General features: G+C 45.5%; 1 protein-coding gene across 2 annotated transcripts in view; it reads left to right on the forward strand.

The window, feature by feature from the left end:
• LOC144755155 (glutathione S-transferase omega-1-like) overlaps nucleotides 1-26,739 on the forward strand; it is a 499,081-nt gene that overhangs the window by 232,555 nt on the left and 239,787 nt on the right. For both annotated transcript variants that reach the window (XM_078643734.1, XM_078643735.1), the window contains one exon: nucleotides 3,072-3,149. In XM_078643734.1, the coding sequence (XP_078499860.1) occupies nucleotides 3,125-3,149 (25 nt within the window). In that variant the 5' untranslated portion in view covers nucleotides 3,072-3,124. The remainder of the gene's footprint in view (nucleotides 1-3,071; nucleotides 3,150-26,739) is intronic.

Here is a 26,739-nt window from a genome sequence, read left to right on the forward strand (position 1 = left end):
TTCTGTCCTTCTTTCCTTTTTTCTCTCCTTCTTCCATTCTTTTGTTGATTCTCTTTTTTTCTTCTTTCTTTCCTTTTCTCTTTTCTTCCCTCTTTCTTTCCTTTCTTCTTTCTTCACTTTTTCATTTTCTTTCTTCTTTGTCGTCCTCTTTTCTTTTTTTTTTCATTCTTTCTTTCTTTTTCTTTTCTTACTTTCCTTCCTTCTGAACTGTTTTATTTCTTGCAGTCCTCTTTCGTTCGTTCTTTTTCCTTCCTTTCCTCTTTCCCTCTCTCCTCCTTTCATTTCTTTCTTTCTTTCTTCCTTTTTTTCTTTCTTTCTTTCTTTCTTCCTTTCTTTCTTTCTCTTTTCTTCTTTCCTTTTTTCCTTTTCTTTCCTTCTTTTGCTTTTCATTGATTCTCGCCTTTCTCTTTCTTTCCTACTTTTTTTCCTTCTTTCCTTTTTCTTGCCATCCTCTTTCTTTCTAATCTCTTTCTTTCTTGTCTTTTCTTTCTTTCTTTCTTTCTTTCTTTCTTTCTTTCTTTCTTTCTTTCTTTCTGTCCCAAAGATAAGGAGTTGTCCGCCAATGTCAGATTGACTGGCTTTTTTAAGTCTGTGTTAGCAAAGACATTTTGAGTTTACTAAAATTATGTGTAATATAGTTCCCCAAATCGGTTTTCAACCAGTCTTTGTACATTAGTCTGTGGTTCTATCATTCATGTTTTTCTCACCCACTCCACCATGCATTAATGGGCAACGTGTCAGCCTACTAAGCAACTGGCTGACTTCACTATGAGTATCAGCTTGCTCTCACCTTTCACAAGAAACCCATAAACAATCGAAGCACTTCCCTTCACTGCTAGGGAGTAATGTGGTAATGTATGCTTTTTTGAGACCAACACAGCGTTTTTGCCTTTAACCAATGTTTTGTTTAGATTTACGAGGGCCTGGCAGCTTCCTGAACAATAAAGTTCTGCCAAAACCATTACAAAGCAAAACAAGAATTGCCAAAAGTTTGATTGCTAAGGCCAGACATATTGGCTTTACAAATGCTTGTTTCAGTATGCTGTGTCAGTTGTTCTCTCATTTCGTCTCCATTTCTATCTCTTTTGTCCTCACAGTGGTTTATTCTTGTCTTCTCTGTCCTCTCCTGGGATTACTTCCCCAGCGCGGTGCTCAGTCCGTTTTGGTTTTCCTGCTTTGCTTCTGTTTTTGCAATAGTTATCTTTGAAACACTATGGGGCACATTATGATGGCGGACGGACCTGAGTCCGTCCGCCACCATAGAGTAGGAGGGAACCTCCGCATGGCCTGCGGAGGTCCCTCCAGTGCAATTAGGATGTGACCGCCACCCTGGCGGTCACATCCTCTATTTTTAACATTGCGGCGGGTGCGGCTTCAATGTTAAAAATGCACGCATTGCATTTGTATGTAGAAAGTGGCAGGCACCGCGCGGTGCCTGCCGCTTTCTGCATACAAATGCAGGGGGGTACCATAGGTACCCCCCATGTGCACCCCCCACGCCCCCTTCACCTAGGGGGCCCGCAACGGGCCCCCGCAGTGAAGTTACACATGCTTTTCCACGGCGGAAAAGCCGCCGCGGAAAAGCATGCTTCAGAGCCCATCCTAATCTGGCTGACGGTGTCTGAGAGACACCGTCACCATATTAGTGCTTTTCCGCCCCGGTTGTGAGCCAACCGCGGCGGAAAAGCTGCGGACGGAAACCGGGACCCACCAGCCATCCTAATGTGGCGGTGGGTCTTTGGTGGGTCCGCAGAGGATTTTCCGCATCCTAATGAGGCCCTATGTGTGGTTATTTTAAGTGGGCGTATATTCGTGCAATTAAAATATGCAATGAAAATGTTTTAATTATGACATATATATGAAATTGAATTTAGATATAAATGTGGTTTCTTTAAGATTAATGTGAATCTCGTTATGTTAAATTCCAGTTACCCCTGACGAAGAGCAAATAATTGCTCGAAATGCATTGGGTCAAGGAATGCTGCTGAGAACTATTTTTTGCGTATGGATCGTATTTGCAAGGAGGCTTGGATGGGCACATGTTAATACATAAAGTTTAAAAAAAAACGCAAATTGGTGAATATGTGGAACAAACGGAAACAATGGAAGTAATTTGATAATCTTTAAGGTTTAATCATGGATGAATATGAATGAGGACAAACGGACAAACAAATGGTGGATCTTGTATCCTCAAAATAAAATGCAGTGCATCAGGGTGTGGAACGTGAATGTTACGCTCCCCACATTTGGATTCTGTTTTTGCAATGCCTACATTGACACTCAGGAAACCATCCATGAATCTATAATCTGTTCACACCAATATCATTTTTCCTTTTATCTCCTCTTCTTTCCTCCAGTGCCCTCGCTCTCTTGTTGCTCCACGTCTTTCACTTTCTCTCACATTTATGTATTTCACTTTCTCTCTCAATTCTTTGCACCATTTCTATTCCTTCATTCTCTGTCAAGTCTCTCACTTCCACCTCCTTTCTCTGATCTCTACTTCTTTCTCTTTTGCTCTACCAGTTATCTTTCACGTCTATCAATAGTGCGTCTTTTGCCTCCTTACCTCCCTCTTCAATTTATTAACAGTTCTCCTATCTCCCTTTTTTCCTGCTTCCGTTTCTCCGTGTATCTCTTTAGCGTCTCGCTCCCTTTTCCTCTCCGTCGCATCCCCACTGTTTTCCTTTCTTTTTGCCTTCTCTTACGACCCCTCCTTTTATTCCTCTGCTCTTTAGTCGTTTATTTCTTCTACTCTGGCACATGTCCATGTCTCCACCCCCTCTCTTCATTGCGTGTTGTTGCTCTGTCTGGCTTTATGAGAGGAGAGGCTGCCTTTGCTCTTCTGCTAAGGAGGCGGGTATATGCCAGAGTGCCAGAAAGTATATTAAGAAATGCCTGTTAGCGTGTTTGCTTCCTTCCTTTTTCAGTGTTGGCGTTGCTGAACGTATGGGACGCTTGGGTACGAAAGTGGAGGCATGTAGGCAAACTACCCATGTGAGAGGCAATGTCACCTTTCAGTAACTCCCTGCCCGCCTGACCATGGAAGCTCACTCTGTGCAATTGTTTTTCAGGATTCTGGAACGCTGTGCTATATTCACAGAGGCAGTGGGAGTCACAAGTGGCCATGTCAGAGAAGACTAGAAGGAAAGGTAAAATATCTGGTTGACATAGAGTTCGAAGTGGGCGGCAGCTGAGTTAAATGACTGTAGCTGTCAAGTTTTCTGACTGCTTATGTGTGACCATTCAATCGTTTCAGTGTTCTTATTATGAGTGACATTCAGCGACTAAATGCGTGACACTTGGAGTGACACTTTTGTGCAAATAAAACCAACAATGAAGTGCATGGCAAGACGTCAGTAACAGAAATTAAACTCGTTTGATCAACAAGAAGCTCAAAAAGAACTCGAAACTGCATCTTTCAAGTTATATTTCAACATATTTTATTAAGTTACCTGAAGATAGGGTGACCAGGCATCCCAGATTTGCTGGGATCACTAGCTGTCCTGGTAGATTATGGGAAATTTAACTTATGTTCCGGTTTTTAGAGGGTCAACTGAAAATGGTGGGAGTTGCCTTTTTATGTTTTCCAAAGCAGGGCTAGTTAGCATCTGTTATATTATAGCAATTTAATTAACAGGCAAGATACTTGCTTTAAAAATTGCATTTTATTTATGTTCTTACTGTCTCTTCTGTAATTCTAAGCTGATGAGCGTTGTCATTCTGTGCACGCAGTGGAAGTAAAATTGTAGTCCTGTTTTTGGTTACCCTACCTGAAGATGTAAATCAACAACAAAGTTATAGAAAATGTTGTGCTTTAAGCAGTTTGCCCGCATTTCACTATGGTGCTGCGCTCACCTGTGTCACAACTGGAAGTATATACGCTTCTCTGCAGTGCCAGGCTGAGCCAGAGAGTGTGGCTTTGACCGCTGTTCTGCAAGGGCAAAAAGAACGAATGATGGACGGAATGCTGAACAATGTCAAACACTCACCCCAAGTAAGAGATTTGGGCTTAAATCCATCTTTTTTTGCTCACCACACCATTCCAGTTTGGACGCAACCGTATGCAAATCAGCATTGACCCTGCTTCCCATGGGAACATTCCAGCCCGAACTGTCAGGCCAGGCCCTCCCTGGACCGGAAACAAGCATCCTAGGACTGGGTTCGGAGTATCACCCCCTCATCAGCCGGAAGCTTAAATCCAGTGGTATGGCGAGCAGGGGTCCCACGTCTGGGCATACCCGTCCCACTTGGAGTGACAATTGCAAAAAGCACAAATGATGGACGGAGTGCTGAGCAATGTCAAACGCTCACCCTCAGTCAGGGATCTGGGCCTAAATCCATAGTTTTTTGCTCACCTCGCCATTCCAGTTTGGACCCAGCTGAATGCAAATCAGTATTGACCCTACTTCCCATGGAAACAGTCCAGCCAGAACTGCCAGGCCATGTACATGTCCTGCCTAGACCTGAAACAAGCATCCTGGAACTGATGCCGGGGAATCACCCCTCATCACCCTGTTCTGAACTGTTGTAGTGGGGGGGCTGCCTGCTGACTCACAGTGGGCTGGTGCTATCTAAGGCCTGGCTTCACACTTTCCTGCCTGGTTGGTGCACACTCACTGCAGCTGAGCTCTATTGCCGCACTATGGCTCTCTGGTGGCTGATGCTCGTAGTCGTTGTCCATATAAGTAATGCAGTCACTGGCAGATAGGCTTGCCACCGGACCAGTTTTCTACCAGCATTTTTAATATCCCGGCTGGTGCAAAAACTTACTAAATCCCCTAAAGCCCGCAATTTGAGCCTTTACCTGTAAATAATTCAAACAAAAACTGTAAAAAGGAAGCATTTTAAAGTGTGTTGTAGAAGCAGTGACTAATAATTAAAATAAAGATTGAAAGTCATACTTTAAAGGAATACATACAGTTTTGTTTACAGTCCTCTTTAGTATCAGAGCCAGACCTCTGCAGACTAATAAAAAGGCAGCAAATCTCCATAACTTTTTTCTTGGAAAGGTGGCAGCCCTACTGGCTTACCTGCGCCGCCTTGCACTTTTAATTGTGACCTGCGCCAGCCCAGACCCTCTGTACATTCTCCGAAGTGAGGGCAGGCTTACTCGAATGTTGTTGGATTCTAGGGCTCAGTAGGAAGGGCAGCGCACACCAACAAGTATTGGCAAAGCCAATAGGTTTCGCCTCTGCGTTCTACTCGTGTTGTCAATGTTGTTTTAGACTTGTTACACAGTAGCATGACTTAATATGTAAAAAAACAAACACTATGACGCGGCCAGCCTTGCCTGTTGTTGTGTCCTGAAGGTAGGGAATGATCGCCCTCGGGGTAACAACTTGGGACCTACACTTCGGGGCATCTCAGTCTAACTAGGCCTGACACGTGGCCCTAGAAATAACTGAGACCGACTCTAGGAATAACTTGGTGGCTCTCCGTGCGCTCGTCTCTGAACTGCGTACGTGCGTGCGGGGCCTCTCTTTATTCTGCCAGGTCACATGACTTCAACACTGCACGCCCCTGGCGTCAGGGGCGGACCATACCCCCAGAACATAACATTCCTCTTAAAACAAGAAAACAACAACAACAACAACCTTGTGGGACAGTCTATTATGGCATTATTCATAGACCCCTGTTTCACTTTGCAATACTATCTCAAACAGGTAGAGCATATCACTAACATTGCACGTAGCACTTGTACATGAAACAGTCTTACGTGAAATGATCGCGGAGGCGGCAGGAGGGCGTTGGGTTTCTTCTCAGCCTTTGTTGCACGCCTCGCTGACTTGGAAAATCTGTCTCTGGGGCAGCATCTGCCTCTGGCGCCTCCATGTCGGCCCCCTCCGGATCTGGCGTGCTTTCGAGGGCCCCAGCGCCATCCCCCGCCTCTTTGATCACTGCTCTCGAGGTGTTACTCTGGGTGACCTCGAGGCTGGGTGTTAACTCCTGGCATGGCAAGTTCGTTGCAGTTTCAGTTTCAGCAGGCAGCGTAGGGGAATCCGCTGTCGTCAGCTCCCCGTGAAAATGTTTGAAATGGGATACGTTTCTGGTTACTGTCTCTCGTCCTCGGACCACAGTGATACGGGTGCCTTTCACTCCAATTACTCGCCATGGTCCTTTTTCATAGTTCAGCCTGAACTTTCCACTGGTTACCCTGTTACGAAGAAGCACCACATCCCCTCTGCTGAAATGTGTCATCATCGCCTTTCTCTTCCGGCTGATCTTGGCAAAAGCGGCCTTTCTCTTGTTCGCAATTATTTCTTCATTCACCCCTTCCGGTGACCACTGGGGATGGTGAGGAATGGAGTCAGGTATTACTCGTCCCCTGAGGAGATGGGCTGGGGCTACCCCCGTGGTTGAGTGTGGGGTTTGCCGATAGCTGCGGAGAAACGTGAAGATAGCCATCTCCACGGACTGGCCTTTGTCATGGGCAATGCGAATGACTTTGTTCAGGGTTCTCATGAATCGTTCAGCTTCCCCGTTGGCTTGAGGCCAGCGAGGGGTGATTCGTCGGTGTCGAGTGCCAAGAGATGACAGATAAGTGGCCAGTTCTTGCCCTTGAAATGGGGGCCCATTGTCTGTACGGAGCTCACGCATGGCCCCATGAGTAGCAACAATTTTTTCTATCTTTGGGATGACACTCTCAGCACTTGTACTGGAAACTATCTCCACTTCAGGATATTTGGAATGGTCATCGATCATTACTAACGTGTATCTTCCATCTGGGAGGCTGCCAAAGTCCATGCTGACCCTATCCCATGGCTGTTGGGGTCGGGGTTCCACTATAATCGGAGCTTCCCGAGGGGCCTCTCCAGTAACTTGACACGCAGCACACGACCTCACCACGTTCTCTACCATGTCGTCCATCAGGGGAAACCACACCTTTGTTCGTAATCGAGCCTTAGTTTTAACCATTCCCTGATGGCCTACATGTGCCAGCTGGATCACCTGGTCCGTTAGGGCCGTGGGTATCACTATGCGATGCCCTCGTAACAGGCACCCCGCGTCATCCTCATTGAGTTCTTCCCGGACATGATATAGGCTTTCCATAATCTTCTGAGCATCTGGAGTGAGCACCTTCCTTCCCTCTTTGGCTCGGTGCCAGTTCGTCGTGTGGAGAATTTCTTTGGCCCTCTGTAGACAGGCATCTTGTGTTGTGGCCTTCACAATGTCATTTATGGAGAGGGGGCGAGGGCACGACCGCGCGACCACCCATTTGACATAGGCCTCCGTCTCTTCGGCCTCATCCATTTCTTCTGGGGTAGCTGGCCTGGGATGGCGAGAAAGATAGTCCGCCGGGTTCTTTGCTCCTGGCTGATATTCAATGGTGCAGTTGTACTCCTGCAATTGGAGCAACCATTTTTCGATACGAGGCGGCGGCTTCGATGAGGTTCCTGAGAACAGGGCCAGCAGTGGTTTATGGTCAGTCACCACCGTGAATGGCTTGCCATATATATACAGATGGAAGTGTCTTCACCCCCAATGAATGGCAATCGCTTCCTTCTCGATTTGCGAGTAACGCTGCTCAGTGTCTGTGAGGGATCTACTTGCAAAAGCAACGGGTGTCCACTCTATGTCATCCCTCTGTTTTTGCATGAGGACAGCTCCCAAACCGGCAGGCCCAGCATCCACCGCAATGAGAGTGATATTTCGAGGGTCAAAGAATGCAAGCGTGGTATTACTGGACAGAGAGTCTTTGATGTCTTGGAATGCCTTCTCCTGCTCCGGTCCCCAGTTCCATGGAGTGGAGTCCTTTGTGAGGTCACGGAGGGGAAGCGTGAGATTGGCCAAATCTTTGATGAACCTGCCACAATAATTAACCATGCCCAGGAAACTCCGTACTTCGGTGACTGTGGTGGGGGGTGGTGCATCTTTAATGTCCTTTACTTTGTCAGGGTCTGGGTTGACACCATCTGCTGAGAAGATATATCCAAAGAATCCTATTTTGCTCCGTAGGAACTCACATTTTTCTCTATGGAGCGTGAGTCCTGCATCTCTGAGCCGTCGAAACACTTGAGTTAGTCTGTGATTGTGTTCGGTAATGGTGCGGGCATATATCATTATGTCATCACTGACGTTTATCACTCCAGGTATTCCGACAATCAATTCTAGGATGACGTTCTGGAATACCTCCGCTGCACTGGAGATCCCGAAGCTGAGTCGAGTGTACCTTCGAAGGCCAATGTGGGTGGAAAAAGTGGTAATGTTTCGCGACTCCATGTCCAACACCAGCTGGTGATATCCTGACCGTAAATCTAACTTTGAGAACCAGCAGGCTCCTGCTATCTCTCCAATAAGATCATCAATGGTGGGGGTGATGTGACGCTCCCGTTTTATGGCTGCATTGGGAAGGCGCATGTCCACGCAGATCCTGACCGCCCCTGGCTGTTTCGGTTTCCGGGTGACTACGATGGGCGACACCCAGGGAGTGGGACCCGAGACTTTTTCAATGATGCCCGCCGCTTCCAATTTGCGGAGTTCCTCTTCTACCAGCGGCCGAAGATGGAAAGCGATGCGACGGTGTCGCAGAGCCACCGGCTGCACCGTGGGATCAATGTGCAAGTGGACCTCCCGGCCCTTGAACCGCCCAATGCCCTCAAAGAGGTCCGGGAATTCTATGAGAAGTTGTTGGACTGACTCCTCATGGACTCCGAAGGCGAACGTTACCACGCCGAGGTCTTCGGCTGCCCTGCAGCTCAATAGCATGCCTTGACCTTCTTCCGACACAAAGATGTTTGCTCTAATAGTCTTGTTCCCATGGCGGATAGCCGCTCTGAATTTCCCTCGAATCCTGAGAGGGGTGTCTTGTCCATATGCAAAGACGGTGATGGGGGTAGGGCTCAATGCCGGAGGCGTGGCCATGGTTCTGTAGAGTGAAGCGCTCATGAGATTTATGGATGCACCCATGTCCACTACCGCCATTAGGTCTTGGTCTGCCACCTGGATAGAGCATTGAGGTAGTGGTCTGGTGCGACGGGCAGCAGTGCCGATCATATGTACCTTGTGCACCGACCGTTCTTCTTCCTCATCATCATCCATATCGCTGTGACTCTGTTCCCCTTCCGTTATGGCCTGTACAGCTGGGCGTGGCCTGCGGAAGTTTTTTGATCGGCACACTTTTTCAAAATGGTTCGTTGTGCCACATCCCGAGCTCCGCTTGCCTCGTGCTGGGCATTCCGTCATCGGGTGCCGCGGGCCTCCGCAATAACCGCATGAATGTCCCGATGCTCCACCCGGGGTGGGTGGTCTTTTGTGCCACTTGGTGGGCGTTTGGGCCTGAATCTTATTGACCGGTTCCACTTTGACCGATGCATGCAAGGCGGCTTCCATATGCGCGGCCCTGGCCTTGGAGAGTTCCTTCGTGCGGCCAAGAGTTAAGATATCAGCCAGCGGCTTGCCAGATTCCTCCAGTATCCGTTCTCTCAATTTGGCCGAGGCGCAGCCCTGTATGATTTGCCCTCGGATCTCTTCCGTAACATCTTGAAAGCCGCACGTCAGCGCCAGCTTTTTGAGTCTGGTGTGGTAAGTGTCCAACGATTCCTCCGGCAGCTGACGCGCTTGTCTGAATACAAAACGTTCATAGTCTTGATTGGCCATGGGCTCAAAGTGGGCATTGAGGGCATTGATCAACGTGTGATGCGTTCTGGGGGTCGCCTCTGTAAGGGTCCGAGCAATAGAGTGGATGTCCTTGCCCCCTAGGTGTATCACCATGGCCCGTTTCTGTTCCTTGTGGACTTTCGTGGCCTCGAAGAATACTAGGAGCCTGTCCACCCACTCCTTCCATTTTGGGGCGAGAGTCGAAGGCGCCCCCTCCACCACAAACGGTTCGATGGGCGGAATCGTGGCCATCTTCTGGGGAACGCTGGGTCAGGCCACCCACGGGCCGCGGCAGCACCCGAGGCGGTGCGCGGGAGGACCAGACACGGGTCGGCACGGAACACCGGGCCGTCAGCACCCACACGTGGGGCGGGCCGTGGGCGTGGAGCGAGCCACGGGAACCCCGGGAAGGCGCGTGCGACCGGCGCACTGTCCCCGGGCGGGCAAGGCCAGCAGCAGGACAGGCACACGCCGCGTCCGCCAGATGCAGGAGATGAAACAGGGCACCGCCCCGATCGTCGGGCCAAGCGGGCCGAAGCGCGCTTCACGCACGAGCCCAGGGGCACGGTGCGGCGCTGGGCGTGAGGCCAACGGGGAGAGAGTGTGCCGACTGGGCAAACACACCGATGCACACTGCAGGCAGGCGCTGGGCAGCACGGCTCACCTGCGATGCTCCAGGGCTCGAAGTCGCCCCTCCAGGCGCACTGCGTGGGGGTGGGGGACGCCGCAAGGCACGAGCACCACGAGCCAAGGGACTGGCTCGCAGCCGCCCCACGGGGCAAGAAACAGGTACCCCCACCCGGCGAGGATCCGGCAACCACCCTCGTCGCCAATTGTTGTGTCCTGAAGGTAGGGAATGATCGCCCTCGGGGTAACAACTTGGGACCTACACTTCGGGGCATCTAAGTCTAACTAGGCCTGACACGTGGCCCTAGAAATAACTGAGACCGACTCTGGGAATAACTTGGTGGCTCTCCGTGCGCTCGTCTCTGAACTGCGTACGTGCGTGCGGGGCCTCTCTTTATTCTGCCAGGTCACATGACTTCAACACTGCACGCCCCTGGCGTCAGGGGCGGACCATACCCCCAGAACATAACACCTGTGTCATAGCGCTTTAAAAAAAAAAGCAATGTCGTGCAACGTTTCTTTAAAAAACCTGACGAAATCATATATGCGTTAAGTAAAAATGCACACATCTTTTTAATTGTACTGAAAATAAAATGTTATAGCGCAACCAATCACTGGAAATACAATTCCACTGTTTTCAATTTCCCAATGTCTTGCTCATTTGATCTGACAAGCATTTGCAAACGCACACATTTAGACACATTTTAATGAAATACAACTGCATACTTATATATACAAAACTCGCATGCTCGCTCTGTAAACACAAGCAAAAACACCACACAAGCAAACACAATGGCTCACACTGAAGAAAAACTGGATAGAAAGCACACGCTAGACATACACATATGCACAAACGGACAGTTATACACTGCACAAATATGCACCTATATTACACGAACCAAACGCAAACGGGCATGCGCATGCACTCGCAAATTCGCCATTGAATAGACACTTTGTGCACCTGTCACGCACCTGAGGGTTGTGGGCGAATGCAGTGGTGGCTGGTGACATTTAAAAGTGGTGAGGCGTAATTACTATACTGTGGCGAGCAAGCATAGCGAGCGAGCCCCAACCACCTACAAGGGGTTCCCCGAGAAAATTTTGAAAAAAGAGTGGGCAAATGGTGCATTCTCAAGCAAATTTGAGAAAGAGATGGCTTGGCAAACACATCTCTGTGAGTAACCAGACAAGTCTCTTTGCACTTGCACAGATACATCATGCTCCCTGCATTCACATAGGCACCCTACTCACCCTGTACTCATAGACCCATTGCTCACCCTTCTCTGACACATCACTAAGCCTGCATTCACCTATCCACATCACTCAACCTGCACTCACACAGACATTACTCACTCTTGGCTGCACTGCACTCAATAGGTTTAATTTATTATAGCCTGTCTAGGCCTGACATTGCCTGGTAACAGACTACAATAGAACGACCATGGTTCAGCAATCCCCAGGAAAGCTCATGGAACATAACACCCTGCACTAGGAAAATGGGGAGAGCTGAATGGACCTAAATATACGGAACGAGTATTCTATCATGTCAAATATAAAATGAATTAAAACGTTTGAAAACATTCATTTATCTGTCCAGTTTAACATCTTAGACACGGTGCAAACAAAATGGGGCAATTCCAACACTGTAATTACCATTAACTTAAAGTCCATCCATATCGTCATAGGTCACAGGTGCAGTAACCTGTACGACTGATGGTGAAATAACACAGTGGATAGAGATGTATTTTAACTTTGAAGTGCATCAGTGACAGGAGATTTGCATGTGTGATTAGCCACACATCCGAGACAATGTGGGCAGTGTTGACCAAAGGCAAAATAAAGCAAGTAATGGGCACCAATAAACTCCCACACTTGGGCAAACCTGCCAACCTTGTATCCATTTTCACCATATTAATCACTGACACAAGGACAAGGGCCTTGGACCGGATGGTTCCGAAGGGGTTCCTTGACTTTAGAGCACTTTAGAGCTGCATCACTGTCCGAGCAGGTGTGCAAGAACACCTACACCCCGCAACACAAACAAAGGTATCTGGGGCAGACTTCCATTCCCTGATTAGGTTGCAAAGACCATGGTGGTTTAGGACAATACGGGGGCTTCATGTACAAGTTGGATTTGTGCTCAGTGTACAGATTTTCATCTCACCTGCATATTTGCAACGTGATGAAGTCTCTTCTTCAGGTACCCATGTGAAAAATGCCGAAACCATGTGAAACAAGGTGAAACCCTGCGAGTTGCCTGGTCTGTTTACAACTGTCTAATAAGTGAGAAAATACCCTGATTTCCAAAATAGACCTATCCACCTCAGTCTCTCTGCAAAGTCCTGGCTTCACGAGCAAGCTTCTCTTGACACCTAATTAATCTAAAATGGAAACCAAAGATGGTGGTGCACATGGCGGGTGTCAACCTTAAAAATAAACATGAATGAGTCCTAACAGTGCCTCAATATTTCATGTTTAAAGCATCAATACTTAGGTAATAAATATTTTCCACATCAGCCACCAATATTTTACTTGTACAGATATTACACAGAAATAACGTAAACAGGAAGGGGCTTGGCGGATTCGAGCGGAACTACTTAATTTCCTTCAAGCTGCTAAAATACAGCCAGCCACCGCTGTGGTTTATGAGGTCAATGGATTGGTTTATGATGCAAAAAGCATTTTAAGTAGATCCAATTTTTCTGGGGTAAAAAGGCCAAGTGGAGTTTAAGTAAGACAGATTTGGCTAGGGAGCCGAAGCCGCAAATCAATTAACTACACATGTTAGTTGGAATAAATTTCTCCGACTGTTTCCTGCAGGAGCTTAATTTATGGAGCACATATGGGAATAGTGACTGAGGTAGTGGGTACTGAGCGGGAGAACTGTTCACGAGTGCTCGATTGGCACCACTGCTTGCAGGCATCAATGATAATCATGTTAGTGGGCAGTCGCAGCTCGCGGGGGGGGTTGTCGCGCAGGGGGGGAATTATATAAAACAAAACTTACCTCACCGGCCGCCGGTCCGGGTCCGCGCCACCTGCTCTGCTCCCCTTCTTGGCGCCTTCACTTCACAAATGGCACTGGACTGGCAGCCCCTCTCAGCCAATCCTGGTGCTGCTGCAGCGCCAGGATTGGCTTGGGACACAGATTACTTTTCGCCCACAGCACGTCCATTAGGAGCCCGAAGGGCTCCTAATGGGCATGCGCAAAAAAGCGCAAACACAAGTGCGCATGAGTGGGCACGGGTAAAAAATTCACCCTCCGTCCCCACTCATGCGCACTTGTGTTGCTGCCTGCTGGCCCTGGTGACAATCATGTCAATCAACATGACGCCAGACCGCCCACCCCCTTCAGACTCTGAAGGGGGTGGGAGGTCTGACGTCATGCTGACTGACATGATTGTCAGTTCTCCCTCAGCGTCTTTGAACTTAAGTAAACTGATTCAGTTTACTTAAGTTCAGAAACGCTGAGGGAACTGCGGGCAGGGGGGCTATGCCCCCACGCCCCCATGGTTTGGTAAACAAGTGAGTTTGAGCCTGCTATATTTGATTATCCATCGTATTATAGTCAGCGTCATTCACCTTCACAATTGCGATTTTCTAGCTTAAAAGCGCCCTTAACGAAAAGCTACTGCCCTGTGCAATTACAGATTTGTCGCTAGAGCTCAACAACAAACACTGGCAACCTCTCCGTACAAGCATAGAAAAAAACGTGGAACATACAGAGAGCATTACATTTGAAGAGAACACAAGTGAATTTAAACACCAAAGAAATATACACTTTAAATTGGGCCTACATGACTCCAATAAGTGGGGCAATAAGCAGGTGAGCTTAGTTTTTAATAGGCGACATTTTTGAGTGACAATGACTGCCTGAAACCTGCAGTTTCAACTATTCACGATATTATGGATCGCCGTCCATACCATGCAACAGGCGTTTCCCCGGGAGTTTGGAAGAGGGGGGGGGGGGGGGCAGGAGCGGTTTTGTTATAGGGGCGGTTTTGCAGCAGTGCTGCAATGTCGTTACCCAGTAACAAAATAAGCTGGCTAGCATAATTTATTCAGCACTCACTTTTATTTCCAGCCTCCCTCTGTTTTGAAATATGGTAGGTGTTAAAAGCAGAGTTCTTTGTATATCGAGCACTTTTCAGGGACAAGAAAAGTGTCAAGATATCTCTTGTGATGAATCTTCCTGCTGTAGTGAGCTGGAGTTTTGTCTAATGGTAGTTTTGACTCATCTAAGGTAGTGCAGAGGGTTAATATGCCTGCTGCAAAGAATGTGTATCACACAGATCACCTAAGTGTATTTTATGTGCATAGCTATGTCTGTTACTGCTTTTGCTCACAGAAATCCTTTTCTTACTCTGCAGTTCATAAGTTACAATAGTAATCTAGCACAGTGAGCATTGAACTGTGATCAAAGAGTTGCATGCAAACGGCATGGTAAACGTTAGAAAGTTATTTTTTTTCCAGTCTTTCCTTATGCTAATGTTGCTAAAAAAGGGTTTGTTTGAGAAGAAATAAATTCTTATTAGTAAATGTAACCCTAACTGCTGTGTTATGTTTTGAATCCTGAGTTTGTGCTTCTCCAGCCCAAGCACTCTTATAACATGCCGACACCTCGTGGTACCGTTTGTAATATGTTGCATTTTCTATACACATACTTAAACACGTATTATTCATTGTCTCTATGTGTGTTTGATGTAAAATGCTCCAACACCATAATTTGTATGAGACATGCTATAAAAAAAATTAACCACATGTGAGAGAGAGGCTATGGAGAGATGAGGGGCACTGTTGGAGGGTGATAGTGAGGGAACCATTGAAGGGCCCCAGTAAAGATTATCGTATCCTGGTGAACTGAAAGCCCATCATTTACTATGCTTTAAACGCTAATACAATTGAATATATAAATAAAAATGTATTGTAGAATGTACCATTTTTGCCATTTTCCACACTTTTTCTTATGGGGAGAACACCTCCCCCCAAACCCTCCTTGTAGTAGTCGAGCTCGCTCACTATGTTCGCTCACTGCACAAAGTACGGGAGCTGATCTGACAACATTTGCCATGGCTGCTTTGGGTTCCCAGTCCAGCCCTGTGTGAAGTTAATTCTTTCAAAAAGTACTTTGTTTTCCAAGCATGATTTTAACAAGGCCACTTCTGCAAAAAGTTTTTTCAGAAATGGTCAGAAAACGAGTTTAACCTTGGTTGACAAATTAAACTATGTTCCCAAAAAGCTACCACAATATTCCTCATATCCAAACCAGTATATTCACAAATATGTGGTAGGGTTTATACTGGGAAAACACACAGCTTTTGTTTTTTTTGCAGTTTTATATAGCCCTAACTCAACCCAAAAAGCGCGTAAAGAGATCAAAAAGGTTTTTCACGCAGCCGGCTCCTACATTGCGCTATGCGCCTAGGAGACTTGAAAAAGGTATTAGAGACTTGGTTGAAAAAGTGTTCACAGATAAAATCGAAAGTACCCTTGTACAGATTGCAAATGACATTGTAGAGACTTTGAAAGATTGTGTCTCGGAAATAGTGGGGAAATGTGACAGGCTAAGTACGTTGTTATGCCATAAAGTACCTGATTGTGCAACATTGGCTCCTCCGGCTACGCTTGCCCCCATTGTCCAATATGAACCACCAATGGAAGGGATTGAGACAGTCACCCCGCCTGTCCCAATCCTCCCCCCAATCCCCCCTGAGCCAGTAAACCCAAAAACTACCATCAATTTGGCCGGCCACACTGATCTCTTGCCATTGACCCTAGTGGGGGATAAGGTCAACACTGTAGCTGGGCAAATCAGCGCACATACAAGCGAACAACTACAGGGAGTAAGGAGATTGCGGGGGAAGCCCCGTACTAATTTACCACCTGAGGCAACCCCCTTTGTTGCTGTCCTAGTAAACATTCCACACTTGAACCCAGGGGAGGTTGAGTCTCAGTATACCCTATTAGCAAATATAAAAGCATGGTGTGATGAAAACTGTTCAGGGCCAAGGGATATATCCACCCACATCACTATAGGGAGACGAGTTGACTGGTTGGGGTATACGGCAAAAAATCTTCCTGGTGATTGCATTATTGTTAATTTTAACAGACCCCATGAGGCTGCCCGTTTATTCTGGGATGCAACGGATATAAAGGTTGGAAGGATACGAGCTGTTCCACTTGGTTATTTTTACCCACGGCCAATCATCCCTAATTTACCACCAGGCAATGAAAAGCAGCGAGGTGCCATCAGAGGGGGTACTGGGCTGTCAGCCTGGGCATTGCAAACACCAAATCTTACCCCTAGTCATATTGTCCCCATCAGACCTACAAATAGGGCTACTCTAGAACTAACAAATAGATTCACTGCTTTGTCTCATTTAGATGAAAATGATTGACTGCCTGGTAATGTTGCTGATTTAGAACAGACTCATTGTATTACCACCATTGTTAGGGAAAGTGGGGAGACTGTTAAAATGGCAAGCTGGAATATTGCAGGTCTCCGCTCCAAGAGAGATGATACAATATGGTTGGAACAATTAAAGGGCTATGAGGTAGTGGCGCTTCAAGAAACCTGGGATAGGGAATGTAATTTCTGGCTGGACGGGTATTCTTCTTATTTTAAAGCTGCCCAGGGCTCCAGTTCAGGGAGAGATCGAGGCGGGCTCATGTTTCTAATCTCTGTTAAACACAGGGGAGTCACGCAAATTGTAAGTACCACATCTCATAACATTTTGGCCTGCGAATTAACTTTACCTAACAAAGTCAAATTCCTTTACGTTAACTTCTATAATGCCCCTCATGGTACGCACTGTAATGTAAATATTAGTGATTTAGCAACATTTTTAACCACTTATAAGGAGAGTCAAACCACTTTTGTTCATTTGATTTTGTTTGGAGATTTTAACATACATTTGTGTCAGCAAAACTGTCAATATAGGGTGTACACAGATATGGATTGTCTCCCTCACTCTCACTTTGAACACACTATAAAGGGGGCTGCACTAGAAGAATTATTGTCAGATGTCGATTTATCTGAGCCAGAGTTTATCGACACCAATGACCGGGTAGCCACATTTAGTGCAAGGGACTCAAATACTATCATAGACTTTATATTTGTATCAACAGGCTTGTTAAAGAATGTAATTTTTTATAATGCTGTGCAAACAACTTTTAGTGACCATAACCTAGTGGTTATGGAATTATGTAACAAAAACCTAGCAATACTATCTGCAAATACAAGGACTGTCTCACGTATGGAGTTAGTTGCCAAAGATCAGGGGAGACGGATCAAGTGGAGTAAAATTATCCCAGAAGAATTTTTCTCTAAACTTACCGAGAAGGTGGGAGATGAAATCAACATCTGTATGGACCCTCTTAGGTTTGGAGGTGACATCATTACTTCCTTTGAAACTATCTGCCAGCAAGTAGCGTCGAATTTAACGTCTAAGACGAAATCCAAGGAGCAAAAACTGTATGGGTGGTTCGATAAAAAGTGCTCTAAGGCCCATAAAGATTTACTGGCAGAATTAAAAAAGTCTCCCCGGGATAAACAAGCAGTGGCCAGCGTACGGAAAAACTATAAAACCATAGTAGAATCCCGTAAGAAGGCGATCAAGGAAAACGCTTGGGACTCACTTTATGATAGGGCCACATTGAGGGACAGCTCCAAATTCTGGGAAATTGTAAATACACCATTGTTTAGTGATAAGGATAACTCCCCGTTGGAATTGAACATACCCGAAAAGGAATGGCTGAACCACTTTGAAAAGATATATGGTAGCAACCTCCTGATAGACCCATTTGTACCAGTAGTAAGTGAACAATTAGTGTTACCTTTGAGATTCACTATCAAAGAAGTCCAAAAGGCTATAGAGGACACAACTGCTCATAAGGCCCCGGGCCCTGATGGGGTACCAGCAGACATGTATAAATCCAACCCCACTACATGGTCAATTGTCCTCACAAATATCTTTAATATAGCGAGTATTGACAAAAGTAGATTGCCTAAAACCTGGTCACGGTCTATAATAGTCCCAATTTTTAAGAAGGGCCAGAGAGGGGACGCAAGATGTTATAGGCCGATATTGTTGGATTCGTCCTTTAAAATACTAGGGAAGGTGATCCTAGCTAAGATCTCAACATGGGCAACTAACAATGACATTTTGTGCGATGCACAGTATGGCTTTAGATCTGGCAGAGGCACTGAAGACCAGTGCCTCAATTTACATTTAATAGTCAGTAAATACACTGTGGCCTCAAAGGGATCAATCTATTTGGCATTTATGGACTTGTCCACAGCTTTTGACCTAGTCAATAGGTCAAAGCTGTGGACCATGCTGCTGGATATGGGGCTAGATCAGGCATTGGTGTACTTCCTGGCTGATTTGCATAGAGATCTGACAGCGGCCATACGCATGACACAGGAGGGGAAGTGTACGGCTGATTTTAAATCCGGGAGGGGAGTACGCCAGGGTTGTATTTTGGCCCCAATGTTATTTTCTTTATATATTAATTCTTTGGGTGCAAATCTGACGGCAACGTCTGTAGATGTCCCGTGCATGGGGGGTACCCCATTGCCAGTCTTATTATATGCTGATGATACAGTACTACTGGCAAGGACACCCATAGGTTTACAACGTCTTTTAAACTCCTTTGGGAATTTTATGCGAAATCTAGACCTTGTAATTAATGTAGAAAAATCGCATGTGATGTTCGTTGGGAAAGGTAGAAATAAGATCAAGACCCTCTCTTGTAATGACTCAGTAATATCAAAAGTAAAAATCTTTACATACCTTGGTGTAGTGTTTGATGATCTGGGTAGCTGGGTTCCCCAAGTTACCAATAAAAGAGTGGCAGTAAAAAGATCATCGGCTGCTATCCTAGGCTTTGCGAAAAGATTGGGTGGGAAACCTCCTGAGGCAATTTTGGCGATATACAGAGCCAAAACAATAGCCATAGCCAGGTATGGGGCAGCAATCTGGGGTTATAAAGATTTAACTGTGATACAGAGAGAGGAAAATAAATGTTTGCGATCCCTTCTGGGCCTTCCCCAATCCACATCATCTTTTGCGGTCCATTCAGAGCTGGGAATGGGATATATCGCGGACATCCTAAACATGGCGCCGCTTTTATTATGGATTAGAACCTGGCTTAACCCCAAACTTACACTGAATCATAAGATTATTATTGATTGTCTGGGGCGGGACAAAGTGGCTGATATTAAATGGTTGGCCTATATTAAAAAAACTTCAGCACTTTTAGGTCGACCAGAATTATATCTAGACCCGGAAAATTTGAATAAAGAAGATATCAACTGGGTAAAACTGAATTTTATTAAGATCCGAGAAATGGAAAGAGAGTCGATTGAAATCTCTAAACCCACAGTAAGGTCACATTTTATGCTGATTACTTCAATATCAGTGCAACCATATCTGACCATTGTCACACGCCCATATCATCGCTGGTTGCTGACCAAATTCAGATTTAATCAGGCACATTTTCTGCTGGGTATCTATGAGAAATGGTGTGCCCCAATGGATAATGTGCCATGTGAATGTGACAATTTCTCCGATCAGGATTTGATACACTTTGTATTCTTTTGTCCCTTCTTTTCGGAAGGCAGGTCAAAATATATTAAGCCCCTCCTAAGGGAAATGGGTTTTTTACAGTTAAAACCTGCATTGTTGTTTCTTCAATTAATGGAAAATCATCGGGTCATGTTCTGTGTAGCGAATTTCTTGATTGCATCAATCCGCGCTAGACGGAAGAGATTCCAGACGAGTATAGCTGGGGTGAATGTTTGCCCTATACCTGATAGTATGATTTAATTTCCAGGTTCTGCTTCATTTTATATATGTTCTATAATGAAATGTAAAATATTGTTGATAATGGTGTAAATCTTGTGTGTCACACAATTCCTATGTATTGCTAACGAATTTTAAATGTACAGTTATCAATAGCTCTGTATGATGTTTTTATGTATTTGCATAGTATACTTTTATGATTTTTATTTAATCGAATAAAGTGTTTTTGACTTGACTTAACTTGAACTCAACCCAAAGGTATCAGAGTGCTTTACATGCGCACCGCTTGCATTACACACGGGCACATTAATTTTTAGGCGTTGAGCAATTAAGTGATTTTCCCAGAATCACAGGATGTTGAGCCTCCTGCCAAGACCCAAACCCCGGTTCCCCAGCATAAATGTTGGCCACTCTAGCCGTTACGCCACTAAGAATGCTGATCTCAGTAATAGTATATTATGCAAAAATGCCACCCCACCTTACTTTTGAACTCTTACTGATAAGCAACACATAAATCTTAGTTAGACATGTGCGGTATATTTATTTACCTCTTTTTTTAAATGTTTTTGGAAGACAATCTTTAGTCATATGTCAGAGTAAAAAACACAACATATATAATATATATACACGACAATTCGACAATTAAACAAAAGAAAAAAATCACTAATACATAAACAGTGCAAATTACTATATGCAATCACTATACACAACAACACATATAATTCTGTTACCACTCGTTCAAAAAGGCAAGTGACAATCCATTGCCTAAATAGCCATAAATGAATAGAATTAAATGGAACAATAGTGGGAAAACACAGTTAGAAGGAGATATCAAGCCTTATTATTTCTGGGATTCACTAATTATTAGTAAAGGATTTTTAGACTCCTTCTCTGCCGACGCGTTTCGAACTCCATACAGCTGTTATGGGTTCTCTTCAGGGCCTTGTCACTTCTATCTGTATGTGTGTAAGACAAAAGAACACTCTTTTAGTGTCTATTTCTATAGCCTCGTGTTAGCATTCCGCTTTAGCCTTCTTAAAGGTCCATATTACCTTCACTGTAGCCAGTTTGGATGTTCCTATCTCTGGAGTTTAGTTTTGCGCGCTGCAATCTAGGGGACATGTAAAGATCACATTTAGTCTCAAGCCCCACTAGTCAGCCCACAGTTACTTTCAACAATAACACTGCAAGACATACCTTCAATATCGTTTAGGGGTCCGGACCCGGACGTCTCCCTATGGTGCGGGGTTGTTTAGACCTGCGGAGGACGCAAGATCCAGTTAACACTAGGGGCATGGGTAGGGTGGTCACTCATAATCGTTATCCCTTATTCCTTTCTCAAGTTAGTACCTTAAGGCGCACCCCGCTTGCTTCGGGGACGGTTTCAATCTCCGCCTCGCTGGAGATGTCTGTCACCGTGCGTTCAACGCACTTAAGTCTGTGTGGTGACTCCGAAAGTAATTCTGCCCCCCTCGCTCGTGGTCTTAATCACGCGCTCTGATTCCAGGTGCTGTCCGGGGAAGAATTAAACAAAAGCGAATTTTAGTTATCTTGCATATAAGTCCGGCGGTGAAAGCGTCTCAGCGCCCCCATCCCAGCTTACCCTCTTTGGCCGCAGCCTTCGCTCATCAGTCTGTCTAGTGTCTCTAGTAGCAGTTCTGTCCCCGCTCGTGGTCCTAATCTCGCGCTCTGACTCCGGGCGCTGTTCGGGGAAGAGTTAGACAAAAGCCGGTTTTAGTCGTTCTACATGCGAGTCAGGCAGTAAACGCGCCTCTGCGCCCCCGCCCCAACTTACCCTGTTTGGCAGCAACCTCCGCTCGTCAGTCCTCCCGTAACTGTGGAGGATGACGGCTGGTATGTCAGATGGTTTTAAACGGTCACATGATACTTTGCCTTCTGGGATTTGTAGTTTTTGAGTACAGGACATGAAGAAACGCTTTGATAGAGCCTCTTCTTCTTACAGTCTTGTCACCTCTGACAGGGCATTCAGCCCGTTTTGAGTACTATTAAATTTCAAGATGAGGTACGCCTCTTTCCTGAGGAGTGTATCCTCAATGTCAATGGGACACTTATTGCTTGGTTGCACCACAGTACATAACACGGTCCATTTGAAATCTGTTTCACTATGATTTGAATCAATGAAATGTTGGACCATTGGAGCGCTTATGACCTTTTTCTTAATCCTGGACCTGTGTTGGGTGATTCGACTGTTCACCTGCTGCGTCGTTTTCCCAATGTATATTTTTTGGCAAGCGCAGACTACTGCATAAACCACATTACGTGTCCTGCAGTTCGAAAAACCAGTGCTTTTGCATTTCACTCCCCTGTGCTCAAACCCTGTTCCTTCAATTGTGGAGTCACACGATATACAGTTTCCACACTTGTGGTGCCCCTCTATTGGTTTGAGCCCCCATTTCGAGAGTAAATCGCTCTTTGGTTTGGGTGTTAAAACATCAGCTCTTATTACACATTGGCCAATGCTCCTGTTTTTCTTATAAGCGAACAAAGGTCGCGGAAATGAGCAGTCCAGTTCCTCTAACAGGTGCCAATTTTTGAGGACCATTTGCCGTATTTTATGGGTGTCTGGTCCAAAGGTCGTGACACAGACCAACCTGTCCATGTCTTGTTTCATTTTTCTTTCAAGTAAGCACTCCCTCGGTGTATAATGTGCCCTTTTCTTGGAGTGACTTAATAGTTTCTTGGGGTACCCACGACTCTTCATTTCCTCACAAAATCTAGTTGCATGTTTCTCGTACTCGGACATTTCAGAACAGTTTCTTCGTATCCGCAGAAGCTGCCCATAGGGCAAATTATCCTTCAAACTTCTGGGATGCGCGCTACGATGGTGCAAGATCGTGTTCTTATCCGTTTTTTTCCGAAATAAAGAAGACACCAAATGCCCATCAACGCATTTTATTTCGATGTCTAAGAATGTCATTCTGTCATTACTGGACTCCAATGAGAACTTAATATCTTGGTGCCTCTCATTGATCCATAGGTGAAAGTCCATCAACTCGGAGTGGCTCCCCTGCCACAGGAGCCACACGTCGTCGATGTACCTTACCCATTGCTTGATATGTCTACTGTACGGGTTATTGGAGTAAATAAATCTTTTTTCGTACTCCGCCATATACAGTATGGCCATCTCCGGCGCATAGGGACAGCCCATGGCCGTACCCTTAATCTGCATATAAAACTTATCATTAAACCTGAAATAGTTCTTTTTTAGTGTTATTTCGGCTAATTGTAAAATGAACGAGGTAGGGACTTGATGCGGCCTGACTCTTTTCTCAAGATAGAGTTCGAGAACCTCCAATGCCTCATCTTGAGGAATTTGGGTGTACAATGACGTAACGTCCATTGTCACCATCAGATCCCTGCTTTGATCAAATTGTGTTCCCTCAATTTGTAGGAGAAAGTCGGTGGTGTCTTTCAAATACGATTGGACACCACTGACAAAGGGCTTCAAAAAGAAGTCTATATATTTTGATAGGGATTCCAAACAAGATTCGCACCCCGAGACAATTGGTCGTCCCGGGGGTTCCTCCGGATTCTTGTGAATCTTGGGTAGAAAATATAGTATGGGCGTTCTTGGGTATTTCTTTATCAAGAATTCACTTTCTTTTTGCCCCACAAAACCACCATCTACACCACTTTTTATGATCTCACTAATTTGTCCTTGAATCGCCCGGCCGGGGTCATCAGGGAGTTCCCTGTACCATTCAGTGTTCATCACCTGCGTTGCCCCTTCTTTAAGATATTTATCTTTGGACCAAATCACCACCGCTCCACCCTTATCTGCAGGTTTAATAACGACTGTAGGGTCGTCTTTCAAGTTTTTAATAGCAATACGTTGGCCTCTCGTGATGTTCTGTTTCACATATTTCTTACCTTTCTCCAGTTTGTTAATAGATGAAAGCATGATCTGTTCAAATGCCACAACTTGCTTAGGGATATTATGATAGGGGATAAAGGTGGACTTGTTCCTCAGGCCTGTTACTTCTGTATTGGTGACAGGTGGTTGATTTGCAAAGAATGCCCTTAAGCGGATTTTCCTGCAAAAGGCAATTGTATCCAGCTCAAGTCTGGTGAAATCCGTATTCTGGCTGGGGACAAATTTCAAGCCCAGATTGAGGACAGATTCCTCATCCCTGGTGAGTACCTTTGAAGAAAGGTTTACTACTGAGGATGGTGTTGGTTCTACGATTTGTAAAAATTTCTGCGGGTGCGCATTTCCCATTGGGGTTTGAACCGAGGTTTTGGCTGTTGGCCCTTCTCTAAAAAAGGCCCCTTCTTGTTTGGATTATTCCCTCTGTCCTCAGCCCCAGATGAATTTGAGGAAGAGGATGTGTCAGAGAAGGTTTTAAATCTATTTTTTGATCGTCCCTGAAAATTATATAGGGCTCCACGTGACTCCGCCTGGGTGTAATAATCCTCCTTGAGGAATGGGTAGGCCTTTTCTAATGTGAACGCCTTTGAGTCCCTCTCGTATTGAGCAGATTTGGAATTGATGGTTATGTCTTTAAATGTTTGGATGTCTTTCTCAATTTTTTCGAGCAGTGTTTTTGCATCGGTAACCGTTGGGCTTTCCTGGAGGCTCTTTGTGAGAACCTCAATTTCCTCCAGTTCCTTCGCACACAGTCTCTGCGCTGTCTCAATGGTGTGGACCATTAGATCCCGGCTACACTTGGTATTGATGCAACTGAAACCCTTCTTATATTCACTGTCCTCCGTAAATATTACAGGGACATTTTTGACCTGAAGGTCCCATGGGATGGTCCCACCCCTTAGGTGTTTCAGGAGAAAATGTCCATGAAGTTCCGTGCGGATCTGTTTTTTCTTAAGTCTTATAAGTTTATCCGACTCGTTTTGTTGTTGAGCGGAGGAGCTCAATGTTATATTACCAAAAACGGATGAGGCTATTAAATTCTGAATGTGTGATTCAGAAAAGGACAGTGTATCTTTCTCCGACATCCCTCGGACGGACCCAAGGGTCCCTCCGCGTTTCTTATTATCAGTGGTTTAGGGGCCCAATTTATAATCCCCGTTTTCTACTCTCGCGAGTGTTCACCCGCCCTTAACTTTTGAATGTAAAGGAGTTAGGCCCATAAAACTGTGGGGCTGGCTGGACCATATATTCATATATTATGCAAAAATGCCACCCCACCTTACTTTTGAACTCTTACTGATAAGCAACACATAAATCTTAGTTAGACATGTGCGGTATATTTATTTACCTCTTTTTTTAAATGTTTTTGGAAGACAATCTTTAGTCATATGTCAGAGTAAAAAACACAACATATATAATATATATACACGACAATTCGACAATTAAACAAAAGAAAAAAATCACTAATACATAAACAGTGCAAATTACTATATGCAATCACTATACACAACAACACATATAATTCTGTTACCACTCGTTCAAAAAGGCAAGTGACAATCCATTGCCTAAATAGCCATAAATGAATAGAATTAAATGGAACAATAGTGGGAAAACACAGTTAGAAGGAGATATCAAGCCTTATTATTTCTGGGATTCACTAATTATTAGTAAAGGATTTTTAGACTCCTTCTCTGCCGACGCGTTTCGAACTCCATACAGCTGTTATGGGTTCTCTTCAGGGCCTTGTCACTTCTATCTGTATGTGTGTAAGACAAAAGAACACTCTTTTAGTGTCTATTTCTATAGCCTCGTGTTAGCATTCCGCTTTAGCCTTCTTAAAGGTCCATATTACCTTCACTGTAGCCAGTTTGGATGTTCCTATCTCTGGAGTTTAGTTTTGCGCGCTGCAATCTAGGGGACATGTAAAGATCACATTTAGTCTCAAGCCCCACTAGTCAGCCCACAGTTACTTTCAACAATAACACTGCAAGACATACCTTCAATATCGTTTAGGGGTCCGGACCCGGACGTCTCCCTATGGTGCGGGGTTGTTTAGACCTGCGGAGGACGCAAGATCCAGTTAACACTAGGGGCATGGGTAGGGTGGTCACTCATAATCGTTATCCTTTATTCCTTTCTCAAGTTAGTACCTTAAGGCGCACCCCGCTTGCTTCGGGGACGGTTTCAATCTCCGCCTCGCTGGAGATGTCTGTCACCGTGCGTTCAACGCACTTAAGTCTGTGTGGTGACTCCGAAAGTAATTCTGCCCCCCTCGCTCGTGGTCTTAATCACGCGCTCTGATTCCAGGTGCTGTCCGGGGAAGAATTAAACAAAAGCGAATTTTAGTTATCTTGCATATAAGTCCGGCGGTGAAAGCGTCTCAGCGCCCCCATCCCAGCTTACCCTCTTTGGCCGCAGCCTTCGCTCATCAGTCTGTCTAGTGTCTCTAGTAGCAGTTCTGTCCCCGCTCGTGGTCCTAATCTCGCGCTCTGACTCCGGGCGCTGTTCGGGGAAGAGTTAGACAAAAGCCGGTTTTAGTCGTTTAGGGATAACGATTATGAGTGACCACCCTACCCATGCCCCTAGTGTTAACTGGATCTTGCGTCCTCCGCAGGTCTAAACAACCCCGCACCATAGGGAGACGTCCGGGTCCGGACCCCTAAACGATATTGAAGGTATGTCTTGCAGTGTTATTGTTGAAAGTAACTGTGGGCTGACTAGTGGGGCTTGAGACTAAATGTGATCTTTACATGTCCCCTAGATTGCAGCGCGCAAAACTAAACTCCAGAGATAGGAACATCCAAACTGGCTACAGTGAAG

This window comes from Lissotriton helveticus, chromosome 5_1 (assembly GCF_964261635.1).
Source record: "Lissotriton helveticus chromosome 5_1, aLisHel1.1, whole genome shotgun sequence".
Taxonomy (NCBI): domain Eukaryota; kingdom Metazoa; phylum Chordata; class Amphibia; order Caudata; family Salamandridae; genus Lissotriton; species Lissotriton helveticus.